Source organism: Notothenia rossii (genome assembly GCF_949606895.1).
Source record: "Notothenia rossii genome assembly, chromosome: 5".
Taxonomy (NCBI): Eukaryota; Metazoa; Chordata; class Actinopteri; order Perciformes; family Nototheniidae; genus Notothenia; species Notothenia rossii.
In genome coordinates, this window is record NC_136903.1 from 85,993,082 (window position 1) to 86,009,255 (window position 16,174).

Here is a 16,174-nt window from a genome sequence, read left to right on the forward strand (position 1 = left end):
TTGCCTGACTCTTTCTTGGCTGGGTGCTGCAGTGCATTCCTTGAATATAATTAATATAGCTCTCAGCAAGAATGTGAACAAGCTTAGAATACAATTTTGTTCAACTATTCCAAAAATATTACTTTTCCATCAAACTTATTTTCCAAGGCCAAGAACACGCATGGTTCCTATTTTGTATTCTCAAAAAAGCCTCTCAAGAATTTTCAATAAATATATTCTGCTGGTGGCTGGAGAGGATTCGGCCTTGACCTGTCCCCTAGACTTTTACTAGCTCATTCTGCCGGTACCCATCAAGTATGAAGATAAGTGTGTGGACAATGCAGGAAAAAGCTAATACATCAGCTTTAGTAGCCTTTCCTTATTTGACATTTGCAGTTGCTAATGGGCTAATTACCTCAGTGGCCAACATAAGTCCTGAACACATTACTCTACATTCTTAGACCTTTGGGGGTCAAAGGGCACACTCACTACATGGGTAAGGGGCTGATTTATCAAATCTAAGTGAAAATAGAGCATGGGCATCACATTTATTACAGTCTTGTATAATTTATCAGCCACATTCATTAAACCTTTCTCATGAAAAATGTCTGTTGGTGAGTGGTATTAATCGCAGAAGAAGCAAGTGAAGTGCAGAGCTCGGCGGCGGATCCCCGGTCAGGCTCCGAGACGCCTGCACTAATGGCGGAATATGGAGGCCACTTTAAAATGAAAAACGGCATCGGAGCCTGGTGTCACTTAATCAATTTTAAACCTCGGCGGGGCCAGGGGAGCGCCGCCTGCGGGGGCCGTGCAGTCCCCGAACTCATGTCCCCAGAACGAACGGGGGTTTAAACGGGCCGCCTGTCGCGATGTAACTCATCTCCGTCACAGCGATGATGGCGCTCGCTCCCAAGGGGGTGTTGCTGGGAGGTTGTGTCTTCTTGGGAGGGGTTTAACAACACCATCCATCTCGCTAACACAATATTTGAGACACCGCCTACCTAAAAGGAGCCATCATCACCGCCGGCTCGCCTTCATTCATGTGAGATAACATTTGCCTTGAAAATGCCCGAGGCTGCGCTCCATCAATCACTTCCTAAGTCAGTTAGGATCATAAAGCCGGACAGATTTGGCTAATTTCTGGATCTCTTTATGCCCCCTCAATAACAGAAACTACACCGGGGACACCAAATGAAAATCTATTTTATTGCAGGGTAAGTGGATTTGGCTTCTGTTGCAGATGTATGCGGACGTCTTCACGGCTGAGCTGGCCAGAGTGTCAGTGAGTCTCTCCGGCCCTCGGCTCCTCCATCTCTCGCTCTGCCTCGGGCCCAGGGGTGCTCTTATCTCTCAAACAAACGGCTCCCGTGCGGCAGCCTCCGCTCGCAGCTCTCATCTATCTGCCTGACATGTGCTTCCTTGTTTGTTTTCTCTCGCCTGCTAGACACAGCCGATGATATTGAGCCGCGTTGACGGCGCTCCTCCATCCATGCCCGATGAATCAATCACCCGAGTCTTTTCCACTTCAATAAATTCTTTAGGAAGGAGGTTAGTACTTTTCCTTCCATTCATTAACAAAAGAAAAGCCCACTTAAAGCAGCTCTGCCAGCCACTTTGGCAGGGAGATCCGCAACAATGAAGGATTGTAAGCTTCCTGGAATGATATTTGTTTGGTTTATTGGAGGCAAATATAGATAGACTGCATTTGTTGATATGAATATGGAAATGTACATTCGTAGCAGAAGTTTTACACTTGTAGCAGAGGTCTAGTTCACAAACTCTGTTGAATTAGTTTACATAATTACATTTAGAAAAAAACAGTATGCAAGACTAAATCCATTTGTACAGCATGTAGCATAGACATAGGGCAGCAGTAGCAAGAGTGTTACATAACTCAAGGCTAGGGTTGCAACTTGCTATTATTTCTATTGTTGATTTTTTGTTTGATGTGGAGAATATCAGAAAATAGTGAAAAATGTCCATTGCAAGAGGAGATCTTCAAATGTCTTGTTTTGTCAGTCCAAAACTCAAAGTTATTCCCTTTTTATTATGATATAAAACAGAAAAGCAGGAAACCTTCATATCTAAGAGGCTGAAAACAGCTTTTACTTCCTTTTTTAATGTGATCAAATACTTGAAAGAACAATCTATTACCAAAATAAATGCCCTTTTCTTTCAATTAACTCACCAGTTGCGGATTTACATATAGCAGAAGAAAAAGAAGACTGCGTCTAATTCCTTTAATGAAATGAGACCTCAAAGCATACACTTGCTCATTAAAAAAATCATTATGAAAAAAAGGATTTTAATGAGCTCATAAACTCAGAGGAAACTATTCTTTATAGACATTAAGGTCCTCTAAACGAGCTCTAAAGATCAGAAATGAAATCATTAAAAAAAACGTTTCTTACAATAAGCCATCAGTTCAAAAAGCGTCTCTCAGGTGACTCGTGCACTCGGTCCCTCAGTGAGGTCCTCCTGAGCGTGGACGATGAGCAGAGGGTTCCTGCGAGGACTCGGCTCTAACAAAATCCCGCTGCTGCTGTTCCTCGCAGATGTTGCTTCTGTTTTCGGTGCGCCGCCGCCGTCGTTCGCCCGTGAACTCGTTTTCTCCTCCGCTGTGGAGTCCTCGGAGATGTTCAGCTCCTCTGTCACCCGTTCCCCCAGCTCCTGGATCAGCTGTCTGGATCCTTCTGAGGCGGAGGGGAGGGCGTTCACCTTGTCCTCCGCTGAGAGAAGTGTGCTCTGCTGGGGGAGGGGAGAGGCAGCTGGGGTGTGTTGGGACTGTGGAGGGTTGTCCTTAGACATCTCCCCTCCCTCTCCTTCCCCCTCAGATTCCTCGCTCTCATCCGAGGAGTCGCTGCTGCTGCTGCTGCTGCTGCTGCTGCTGCTGCTGTCACTGGACGAGCTGCTGCTGTCACTGTGGGACTCTTCCTCAGCCACCATCTTGGCCGCCTCCTCCAGCTCCTCCAGTTCCAGCGCCAAGTCTTTTTTCTGCAGGGAAGCTTTTTGCAACGTGGCGGCCAACGCTGACATCTTCTTGGACCTGTGAAGATAAAAGAGTGGGAAAGAAGGAGAAGTTAGAAAAGGGAAAAAAAAGTGACATCAAACTACGACTTCATCAGGGAGAGATGCTGACTGATGGACTGGGCTCTGCGTATTGAAGTCATAGCCACGGGATAACCATCTACAAATCTAATACCCATTAACCATATCCCATTCTCATCTGAATGCTAAGTAGAACGCGATTTGCCGAGGCGCGGGGGGCGCTCAATGAAATATGGAAATATGGATGTTTAATAATGTAGGCAGATGAGCTGCGCTGATACGCGGGGCTCTTCCCCTCCCCCACTGCTGCTCTCCCTGCGAGAGGTGATAAGAGACTGAGAGGGATTACAGAGAGAGGCAGGGCTCTTCCCCTCCCCCTCCTCCCCGGCCAGAACATGCAAATGTGCACACTTTCCCCTCTCGCATTATGAGAGGCTAAGCCAACAGTTTGAGGCAGCGGTAAGCAGAGGAACCTTTCACACCAGACAAGATGGGATTTTTTTTTTAATGATTTCACGAGCAGCCGACAATTCCTGAGGATATAATGGATGCCAGAGAGAGAAATATATTATTTTAGTGTGATTTTAAATTGGATAGTTTACTCAACCATCCGGCTGTTTTCCACTAATTATCCAAAGCGACTTACATACTCAATACTGTGGGCAATCCCCACAGGAGCAATTTGGGGTGAGGTGTCTCAGGGACACAACGACATGCTGACTGCAGAGGGTTTGAACCTGTGACCGTCTGATCCCCAGACCAAGGCTCTATCCACTGCGCCACACTCCCTAGTAGTTTACGAACTAAGCAACGTCAGGTAGCTGTCAGTGAATATCTGTCACTTATTCAGTCCATTTTTCCCACTTTCAAACCACCGATGGTGATTATTGGAAAAAGTATTTTTTAGGGTTTTATTTCTACGAGTTTTCTGCTGGAGATTTGAGGAGAGTATAATCATTTTACACTTTAATACGAAATCTATACTCACTTCTCACACGTCTCCATAAAATGGGCAGAACATTGGCGTAACCACCTGGACGTCATGTTTCTATCCCTGCTGATCAAGTAGGGTTGAAGGGTTTGTCCCCTTTCACACTGAAGCCAGACATTAGTGAGGTGTTCTGTCCATTAGCAAATGTTCCCTATAGATCGAACACAAGAACATTTAGAGAATAAATCCAGTAGAATGGAAGCAAGTTCCCCCCAAATGGCCCGGCAGCTCTGCAGAAAGCCTGACTGCAGAACAGTCAATAAAAGTCTGGACACAGAGTGCTTCTGAGCTGCAGCCTCACAGCTCAATGTCTCCAGAGATTAAGAGAATGCCCTCATAAAGCGGAACATTCAACAATGTCTCCGTCCCGTAGCCCCAGTTTTATCACCGGGGAAGACACAACACAACTCCTTGGAAGAGTGAGGCGGGGTTTTATTGCTGATGAGTGTCCTCCCACAAGGCCCCTTTTGCGTAAAGCCATCAGATTGTTCCGAGGCCCCCGCCTGCACATTATTCACACTGGGATGCCTGCCTTGCTGCCAAAAACTTAAGTGGTTGCTATTCGTCCCCCGGTGCGTTTAGGGCGTGTGTGCTTCCCCTATTGCCATGGTGATTACAAGGTGACCTCTGCGGGTCACTGCGACTCAGACCATTCAGGGTGGGATAAAGTGTGTGTGTGTGTTGAGGGGCTTTTTCACACTGGGCTCCCGGTGCCCTCTCTGGCCCAATTAACCCGCTGCCGAGCTCCAGGATGGCTCCTCATTACCGTGCAGTCCTAATGAGCTCCCTATTCTGGAGAGTAAAGTGTTTATGGGAGCAGCGTGTAGGGGCTGTGTATTCATTTAAGACCTCAGGAGGGACTGTGTAAACATATCTTATAGCTCTAGCACATTCTCCTCTGTGCACACAGAAAGGAATAAGCTGGGGATGTGGGAAAGCAGGGAGATGCCCTTTCTCACATGCACCTTAATCCAAGAGAAATGTTTTGGCAGTTTTCCGTGTCACAATGTGGCAGAATTTGGAAACAGTAGCCAAAGTCGATTTTCCTGCTAAGATTCTCGGGCTGCGTGCCAAACTCAGAGTGTAGAAACATTCCCGTGGTTTCAGTCGTGGAGCTGTGAGTTTGGCTCAAATACATCACATTCTCAAGCTACAAAATCTGTAAATCCTAAGAAATGAAAACCCCCCCAAGAAACTGGGAAGAATGTACTTTGTGAAGAGGAATGCGATTGTGTCGTGCATTAAAAGGGTAAATATGCTAAAAAATCCATATTACCATATTTACACTTTAATGCATTCTATTGATCCTTCAAACATGTGGTGTAGCATATTCCTCTTAGCAGTAGAGCTCTTATTAAAACACATGGATGAGTTAGGGGACATTATTTATATATTTTGACATGCTTTTTAAGATATATCTTCAGTAGGAACAAATGGGCTCGAGGCTGAGTTACACACAGCGTAGGGGGGCAATCATTGACATTAAGATAAAAATAATTGCTGCCTTGATAACTTTAAGGAATTGTAAAATCCTGTCTCACAGAATAATAAATGGCTGTGCAATGATTTAGCATCTGAACAGTCTTCAGACTCTTGGCTCTAACATTGGACACTGTGGATAGTATTTCATGTTCTCTGTTACTTGAAGCTACTCTCCTCCACCAATGCAGTAACTCATTGTGTCAGCATTAAGCTGTGCTTTGGGGGTGAGCACTACAGTCAGGAAGCAGGTGTAGTTGACCATTTTCAACAACATGCATTTTTGTTAGCATTTGCTCATTAACACTAAAGACTAACTGAGGCTACTGGGAATGATAGGAGTTACCTCTGCCACGGAGAAATATTTTTAGGCTTGTTTTCCATCTCGATTGGTGGAAGGGCGTAGCATGGGTAGTGAAATCACCCAGTACATTTTAGAGATGAATTATGGGGCTAGTACTAGGGCTGCTCGATTATGGCAGAAATCATAATCTCGATTATTTGGGTCAATAATTGTAATTGCGATTATTAAATGCGATTATTCATTGACTTTGAAAACATCCATTTATTGGAGAAAAAAATGTGAACAGTATGTTTTTAACAGTTGATTACCCTGAACTGAAATTCAACTGATTCAACTGAAAAAGCACAAAAAAATAAAAAAATAAAAAGAATCGTTTTATTTTGATTGCGTTTTTTTCGTAATCGTTGCAAGCCATAATCGCGATTTAAAATAGGATTAATTGAGCAGCCCTGGCTATTTTATAACATAGTGAGATGAGGCCAAGGTGCACGTGTCATTCTCTGAATGCTCTTATAGTTTTCCAGGTATTTGGCTATAAACCAATTAATGTGAAACTTTGACCTGATGACTCGGCTTGCAGTCACAAGTTATTCCCATTTATCCTGCTGGGATCATCCAATAGCTGAAAAGACATTTAGTTTAAAACCTTAAACCTGAAGTTCATGATGGGGTTAAAAGGAAAAGTCTTTTGACCAACAAAGTGGCTACATTCTCTGCGTAACGTAACGTGAATGTCTGCACCAAATGTCAAAGCAATGCATGCAATAGCTGTCGAGATGTTTCAGTCTAAACCAAAGTGGTGGATTGACTAACCAACATTGCCAGTCTTGACCATGGAAATAAGTCAACACAAGTTGTGTGAAGATGTAAACAACAGAAACCGCTGCATTCTTTGTGTAACTGAGTCCTGCGATTTTGTGGTTTCCACGTGCGAAGGCCATGCAAGATTGACACAACTAAAGCCTTGCAAAGCATTTTCGACAATGACAAATGGCTTTTTCCGGCAGTGATTACAGGTATCCAGACATTAACCTGAACTAATGATGATGAGTGTGTGCGGGCTGCTGCATGGAGCCAGTTTAGGGCCCAGGCTCTATAAAAGCCACGTGAGCACTTCCTGTAGCGAGGCTCGAGCAGAAGAGCCCCCTGCAGCACAGCCACTTCAAAGACTGGCCTGTATTCTCTTTCCCCCGTGGGAAGTCATTATTGAGTTAGCATTGGGGAGGCGCTCATGTTTTCTCTCCCCTCCCTCGCTCTGTGGTTGAAGAAGCTCGGGCTGCGGTTAATACAAAGGCTCTGTCCTGGAGGGGGAGGGATAAGGTTGTACACAATCCAGTCATTACTACAGCGCTGTTGTGGCTTGCCTTCATTAAAACCCAGGAGGGGTGGGTTTTTTCCTCAAGGTTGGAAAAACTTCTGGCAAGACAAAGACGCCTCCATCTGCCAAAGTCTCCAGATGAGAATAGGATGTGTGTATGTGTGTGAAAGAGGCGAGCTAAATTACAATCTGACATTTCTTTCATCGGTCTCATTGAAAGAGCAAGTCTTTCAGCACGCCTGTGCTCGTGAAAACGTCTCAGATAAAGCTTGTCTTCAGATGTATAAATCTATGTAATATGAGCAGCAGATTTCTTCACTGTAACTCACAGAATGCACCATTCACTGGCTGAGGGATAAAAGCCGACGCGGGGAGATGTGATCCGTCACTGTGACTGAACGCTGGGAGGTTCTGAGGCATTGGATGCCACTTTGATTCAAGATATGAGAAAAACAGATGTATTTATTCAACACGCCAATGTTTGACTTGGAGCTGCCTATGAAAGATTAGTGTACTGTACACACACTGATACACCATAAATATCTGTTGACTGTCAACTGTGACATGAAGGAGTATTTGGGATGTCTTTACAACCTGGGTCTTTTTGTTGTAGCTTTGAATGTCAGTCCTATCAGGTATGATAACCGTTAACTGGCGGCAGTGGGGTTTCATGAGAGACATTAAAAGGTGTCTGTAAATGTGCATTGGAGTTTTCAGACTTTAAGTATTGCTTACTGTACTCACAGTAGGGATGCTCAATTAATCGCGGTTACGATCATGGCTTGCAATGATCACGAAAACAACGTAATCGAAATAAAACGATTTTTTTTTTTTTATTATGACGATTTTTTTTTTTTTTGGTTTTTCAGTTGAATTATACTTAAAGTTCAGGCAAATCAACTGTTAAAAACATAATGTTAAAAAAAAACAACCTATAATAAATGGATGTTTTCAAAGTCAATGAATAATCATGTAATAATCGCAATTACAATTATTGACCCAAATAATCGAGATTATGATTTTTGCCATAATCGAGCAGTCCTAACTCACAGCAGTTGTACAGGCATACTGTTTTCTTATCAGCAGTTACCAGTTTGACTAGGCGCCATGCAATCTTCTGTAAACATCCCACTATAATTTAAAAGCTTTTGAATGGATGCCAGGAATTGTGGACAGAGATGATTGTTTCCCAGAGACAGAAAGCCCACTGACCAGGGGGATCACCAGTTTGACCTTCATGGGTTTGAGCGAAATGTCTGGACAGCTATTGGTCGGATTCCCGTGAAACTTTATACAGACAAGTATGTTCTCCTTTTGATAATGACAGATATTAATCCATGTTTGTGTATCAAATTGAAATTGTTATCAACAGTATCTTCACCATGGCAGGCCTTGGTTTGGATTGCCCTATCAAAAAAAGCCCTAAAGCTTTGGGTTTACAGTGTGATTTATAACACTGCAGCCTGGCAAGCTAAAGTTTGAATTTATACCTCACCGTTGGGATTGTGGGATCTTTAGTACAAACTATGTTCAGTTCATAACTCTGATTTTATGGTCTCTCCTCAACTTTCAATTTACGTAATCCCTTAGACATTAAAGCTTTGGAATTGTTTTAATAGTTCTTAAGAGTGTCTGCATTGCATTAAACGTGTTAATACCTCTAGAACTTACAGGTATTATGCCGTATTAACTGTTTTTTAATTAGTATTTGTTTAGACAGAGGAATCGTCTTCATTATCATGTATTTGTAATAACTGGAGTTGGCACGGAGAGAGGAAATTATGCAAATACAGAGTGTGTTTAAGATGAGCCTGTGTACTCAAGACAAAGAGATGGTGTGGCCTCACGCTGGGAGGAAATCTGTACTACTTATCCCCGTTAGCCTGCAGACATTTGCATCTTTGTTCCGCCCAGCAGGGGCTCTCTGCAGTGCTGCGGCTAACTTCTGATGGAGCGCCTCCATTATCTGTTTCAAAGCCTTCAAGACGGGCCTTTGACAAGCTGTGTGGCAGTGTCTGGTGGTTCTAAGGCAACATCTGGATGTGACATCGGCTTTATCGTTGAGGGGGGGGGGGAACATCGTGAAAGCTGCCTGGCTTGGCTATGTGACAATTCCCCATTATCTACAAAGACTAAAGAATCACACGTCGATTGCAACACGTGATTTAAATTCTGCGGGAAAGCTCGCCAATGCCAACGCAGATGTTCCTCGGATGGTCCCATTACTCAAATTTGGAAACTCTCTCTTCTAAATCAACCCTTCAAATTTGCAATTTTCTGTATATCTGTAAATGATATACTATCATATGTATATACAGCCAATATTCCTACTACTGCAGTATTCTTGATAATTTTAAAGAACATTTTAATTATCCAGAATTCTTTATATTGTTCATATTTGATATACTATACATTTTTCATTTTATTTTCAATTGTTAACTCTATTCCATTTTTAAGTATTTTTATTTTAATGTTGAACACACTGATCCCGTTACAAAATAAATTCCCAAATTGGGATAAATACAATATCTATCTATCCAACTATCTATCCATCCATCTATCTATCCATCCATCTATCCATCTATCTATCCATCTATCCATCCATCCATCCATCTATCTATCTATCCATCCATCTATCTATCCATCTATCTATCCATCCATCTATCTATCCATCTATCCATCCATCCATCTATCTATCTATCCATCCATCTATCCATCCATCTATCTATCCATCTATCCATCCATCCATCCATCTATCTATCTATCCATCCATCTATCCATCCATCTATCTATCCATCTATCTATCCATCCATCTATCTATCCATCTATCCATCCATCCATCCATCTATCCATCTATCTATCCATCTATCTATCCATCCATCTATCTATCCATCTATCCATCCATCCATCCATCTATCTATCTATCTATCCATCCATCTATCCATCCATCCATCTATCTATCTATCTATCCATCCATCTATCTATCCATCTATCCATCCATCCATCTATCTATCTATCTATCTATCCATCTATCCATCCATCTATCTATCTATCTATCTATCCATCCATCTATCTATCTATCTATCCATCCATCTATCTATCTATCTATCCATCCATCCATCTATCTATCTATCTATCCATCTATCCATCCATCTATCTATCCATCTATCCATCCATCCATCTATCTATCTATCTATCTATCCATCTATCCATCCATCTATCTATCTATCTATCTATCCATCCATCTATCTATCCATCCATCCATCTATCTATCCATCCATCTATCCATCTATCTATCCATCTATCCATCCATCCATCTATCTATCCATCCATCCATCTATCTATCCATCTATCTATCCATCTATCCATCCATCCATCTATCTATCCATCCATCCACCTATCTATCTATCTATCTATCTATCCATCTATCCATCCATCCATCTATCTATCTATCTATCTATCCATCCATCCATCCATCTATCTATCCATCCATCTATCCATCTATCTATCCATCTATCCATCCATCCATCTATCTATCCATCCATCCATCTATCTATCCATCTATCTATCCATCTATCTATCTATCCATCTATCCATCCATCCATCTATCTATCCATCCATCCATCTATCTATCTATCTATCTATCTATCCATCTATCTATCTATCTAGATGTTTTGTTTTAATAAGCTTTAAATCGTAATGTTCAAACAACATGGATGCTACTTAAAGAGGTGCTGTATTTTATTTTATACAACACTGACTCCTGTTTCGGAGGTCGTTCTCCGAATGTAATGGCGCGATCACATGTATCTTCCCAGTTCTTTACTCCTTTTTCAGATTATCCCAACAACACTACCTACAAATGTTAACAAAAGTGAAATGTGCAAATCAACATACTGTATATGGGGCTCTTTCTTGGCCCACGCTACTCCATTGCAACAAGTTTCACAAAAATGGTGCCAGCAGTTTTTTCTGAAAACCTGCTGACAGACGGAGAAACGGAGCCAAAAAACCTAAGCTCCTGGGCAGAGGAGGTAGGAATGAAAACACCCCTTACGCCTGGTAGCCTATGGGAAAATCTGTGTAATAAGTGCCTTGTGCTTTACAATGACACATAGGTGTACTGAAGTCAACTGACCAGTCATGCATGAAAGGGGGGGGGTGGAGGTTAACGCTGCGCCACCATGCCGAGTGTATTCTCAAGGCGTTTGACCGCAGGCCTTCCAGACATGCTGACCCACATGCTCGACCCTGTTGCCCTCAGGCGTTCACAGTTGTTTAAGCTCCGGGCGCTATTCCCTGCTGGGTGCTGCTGTCAGAGCCACCAAATCTCCCCATGGGTTGTCATGCTCACAATAATGAGAACGAATGAGCAGTGGAGTCCTGAAGGCTGCTTTATCCTCCCAGAATACAAACAGGAAAAATAATGTCAACAACTTCGTTTTTTGGCAGTAAGCTTAGTTGTTTTGAAGCGATGCTGCACACACATTCTTCTCTTCGTCGGACTCCATTTATCCAATGAAAACAACACCCATTGTTTTGGGGGGACTGCTCACTTCACACCGTCCATTCACAACACTTCAAGTCTGTCCATTCAGCTGTTGTGGCGCGAGGTTCGGCTTATACCTAATTTATTTCTTGTAAATCTTCCAGTCTTTGGAGCAATGCAGGTTTATTAAATTCCCACATCTATTAGACACAGATTCCACATGCATACAAAAAACATTTATTTCCTTTCTAATGACTTCATATGGAAACATGAATCTCACATCACTTCCCTCCTGGAACACTACGCATGACATATATATTTTTTTACTGCAAGAATCAAATTGACCCAATTAAAAAGGGTTGGGTGGATGGTTTCAAGCGAACCCGCTCTTAAAAAAGGAGAGTTGTAGCCCTTTCGGATTTAACTGTGTTAGTGTAACACGACACCAGGCTTTAGAGTCTGTGCTGGCTGCCCTGAATCTACGTTGGCCTCTGTCCAAGCTATTTGATAAAAAGGGAAAGACGAGAAAGAGAGAGAGAAAGTGAGAAGACCTGCTTTTTCTTTGCAGCCCAGCAGCTCTGCAGGGGGCATTGGCATCTGAGGACCCCCTAAAGGAAACCCTGAAACTAATATGCTTGTAATTGCAGCGCTGTAGCATTTGAAAGAACTCAAAAATATTGCATTCGGATGGGTGTGAGGGTGAACTAACAGGGAGTGTGAGCTCGGTTCTGGGCCAAAAACCATTGCGCGAAAACTTTGAGAGAACTGAGACAATGTGAAGAGCAATTTCCTTTTGAGGTTGCACTCTTGATTGCAATGTGCAGGACTCTGCTCTGTGTCACAGTGAAAGGGGGCCGCATGCCCTGAGGCTTAAATCACGGTGAAGCCTTTACGAGGTTGTAAATTCGAGACCGATGTCTCAGCAGGCGGAGAACTTGAGGAGTAGAAATCCACGTGGGACAGCGAGGAGATTATATAAATCAACCCCCGAGCCAACAAACATACATTAATCGTCATGTCCATCATTCGCAGCTGATCGCGAGTGAGAAGATACAGGGATTGCACCGGGGGTATAGATTACATCTCATCTCGCCGCTCCCAGAGGGGACTCACTTAGCGGAGGGTGACAAATCCAGCGCGGAGGGAATATCTCGCACCGAAGAAAGCGATGCCTCCGCGATCCGTCATCAGACATGTCAGAAGACACAAAAGGGGGTGTCACAACAAACTACATGTGTGACGGTAGAGATTTGGTCTGCGGTGAGAAAGCTGTGACGCTTTGTATTATTTTTTTAGAAATCTTTTTATTTCATTACAGTGTACAGTAATTGATGCCATTTCATTTATATTGTAATATCACAGTACCCTCACTACACTCCCCCCTCCCTCCCTCCACCCGCACACGCCCACACGGACGAAACCTAATTTATTATTTATTTTTTTATAAAAGAAATGCATTTTGACTGCAAGCTTCTTTTAAAATCTTACTCGGACATCATTGCAGAAAACCACTCGTTAGACCCTCCAGAAAAACTTGGGCTAAAATCCTTGATTATGCGATTAAACATGCGGGGGTTTTATGTGATTTTATGCGGTGAAATTACGGGAAGTTGCGAAATATTCGGGGGAAAAGAATAACAATTTTTTTAAATATTGGGCTTTCTTATTTATTCTCTCTCACACACAACCTGCCACTAACGTTAAACCCCTTTACTATTCAATTAAACACATTCAATGTTTATTTATTGTAAAAGCAATTGGGCTATTTTAATCTCTCACACACACACACACACACACACACACACACACACACACACACACACACACACACACACACACACACACACACACACACACACACACACACACACACACACACACACACACACACACACACACACACACACACACACACACACACACACACACACACACACACACACACACACACACACACACACACACACACACACACACACACACACACACACACACACACACACACACCTCGTTATCTGACCAGCTTCAATCTTGTAGGCTACTCACTTCGTTTCTTTTAGCCCTCGAAAGGGTTTTGGAGGTTGATCCCTCGGTGAACGTGAGTTGTTTGGCTTTCTTGTCCGCAGCAGCAGAAAGCATTTTCGAATGTTTGAATGAATCAAAGTGGGTCGTCACCGTCGATTTTCTCTTATGCTCCAACACACAGTTGCACGGGGTGCAGAATAGTTTCCCCCCACTTTTTGCCCGGTCTTTAGTAGAAATGTTCGTCGGTAAATGGATTAGATTTGTTCATCTTGGTGTTTTCTCTATCGTGTGAGCTCCACACGTTCACTCTATACAGTGTTGTTTACATTCTGTGATGCGCGAGCTGATGACGTCACGACGAGTTAACTTTTCTTTTTCTCAATTTTGTGTGGAAAAATGCGGGGATTATGCGGCCTTTCAAAAATCTGCGCCATTTTGCTGATTATGCGGTAAATTCTGCGATCGCAGAATCGCGTTTTTCTTGAGCGTCTAACTAGTGAGTGTGAATACTTGCTCTTTAAAAGCAGTTCAAGATAGACGTGGCTTTACCTATCTGAACATCTTTCCCACAACACGACAGCTTACACTACTTTTATTGACCGGACAAGTCCAGAAAAGGGGAAAAGAAACAATTCAATCACAGGTCGCTGGGAGAGCACGGGCTAATCCATTTAATGATGGATGCACAGGGTAGTAGGAGTCAGCATGTGAGGTCAAGCTGACATTTCGTTTAGAGAGGAAGAGCGGAAAGGGGAGGCAGGGATGTCGTGACCCTCAGCTGAGAGGAGACTGATTGAGAGTTGACAGAGCTTCACAAAGTGTGATAGCAAGTGTGTCCTCTTGGCAAACATACATCTTTCACACCCATTAGGGTCCGTAGCATTTTTCAGAGCAGGATTCAAGACTTCGATTGGAAAAATGTAGAAATGAGAATGTGCGGAGGAGGAGGAGGGAGGAGGGGAGGAGGGGGGGGGGGGGGGGGGGTTTGAGGTGGGGGTGCTAAATCCCTGCAGACCTTTTATCGTGTCTGCATCTGGGCACCGAGCCTACAACATCAGGCACACATTTTTCAACTGGGCTTTTTCCAGACGAGCGCACCACTTGGCTGAACCCCGGCCAAGAGTAAAACAGAGCTCATTACTGAGCAATGCGCTCGCAGGCTTGCATTCGAAATGTGTAAGTAGATGTAAAATATGAACTCTGAGGAGGAGAGAGCGTTCGAACTGTATATCACTTGGAAGAAAAGTGCAGATTTTTGGCTTGAGAATGCTAGTGGAAGGTTACACCCACGGAAGATATGGGCATGTCACCAACTTTCATATCAAGTGATGGTACGTTTGACACATGATAATGGAGACGAGGGGAGATGGCTCATTAATCAATAATTTACCTTAACGTTTTCAATTAATACTAATAAAGCTATTTGAATTGAAGATGGAGATTGCATATCTAGGTAGTGGGTCATTGTATTGACTCACCTATCGTTGGGGCTGAGTGGCGCTTCCCTCCTTTACTCTAATGGTAATTATGTGAACATGAACGTATCCGGTGGACTTACTTGACCCTCTGGACCCAGGTGCAGTAGTCTGTGATGTACAGGTCGTTCAGGATGTAGGCCGGGTCGTTCTCTCTGAACACTTTGTGAATATCCAGCAGGCATTTGAGGACACCGGTTTTCCCTGGGCGAAGGAAAAAGGAAAAACAGTGTTATTCTCGCTCAGTGTTAAGGATGACAATGCACTCCAGCTGCTGGCAGGCGCAGCATGCATCTAAAGGCTGGCAGTCATTGTTCCATACATAAAAGCCGAGGTAAGGGATCAGAGGGAAATCCTAGCGAGCTGCGGAGTAATTTGATCTATACGGTTTAAGAAGTTCGTTTGAGACAAACTCTATTTTTGGTTCAATTTTTCTGTTTAATGGGAGCTCTGCTTAGACTTTCTGTCAGAAACGTGTTTGCCTTGATCTGTCAAAAATAGCACTGACTGTTTTTGATGATTCCTGACATGACAGCCATTGAAGTCTGCCCATCCAACACCATTATAGTCAACATCTGAATCCATTTTGCCTGTGATCTCACATCTGATCTGAAGGCCTTGTTTATGTATGTTTTGAAGAAACACAGACATTTTGCCTTTTTTTTACTTTAGGGCTAGGAACATTTGTTTCTGAAAATCCTGTCTGATCTTTTTTTACAGTAATATCTTGCCAAGGCTTGTAGCCCAGACTCAACTTATAAACACAGTTACAATCTTATCATGAAGATTGTGTATTATTGATTTGCCAGCCACTCCGACTCACAGCTTAAGTGTTTGAACTGTATTTATTTTTGCCACTCAACACCTCCTATGAATGGGTATTAGTAGGAGATATGGAAACAGCTGCTGTGTTGACTGAGCCTACTTATGCTCAATCACAACACTTTCAGGGATGACTGTTCTCCCGCCCTGAATGCAAATGGCTCCTGCTAGAGAAGATATATTTATGCAGAAATCATACAAAAGATCTCAGCACATATAACTGAAACTTTCTGGACACTTAGAT

General features: G+C 43.0%; 1 protein-coding gene across 1 annotated transcript in view; it reads right to left on the reverse strand.

Moving 5' to 3' along the window:
* Positions 1 to 1,639: 1,639 nt before the first annotated feature.
* shq1 (SHQ1, H/ACA ribonucleoprotein assembly factor) overlaps positions 1,640 to 16,174 on the reverse strand; it is a 58,438-nt gene continuing 43,903 nt past the window's right edge. The window contains exons 11-12 of the mRNA XM_079681637.1: positions 15,192 to 15,312; positions 1,640 to 3,025 (exon numbers count right to left, since the gene is read on the reverse strand). Coding sequence (XP_079537763.1) covers positions 2,419 to 3,025; positions 15,192 to 15,312 — 728 coding nt within the window. The 3' untranslated portion in view covers positions 1,640 to 2,418. The remainder of the gene's footprint in view (positions 3,026 to 15,191; positions 15,313 to 16,174) is intronic.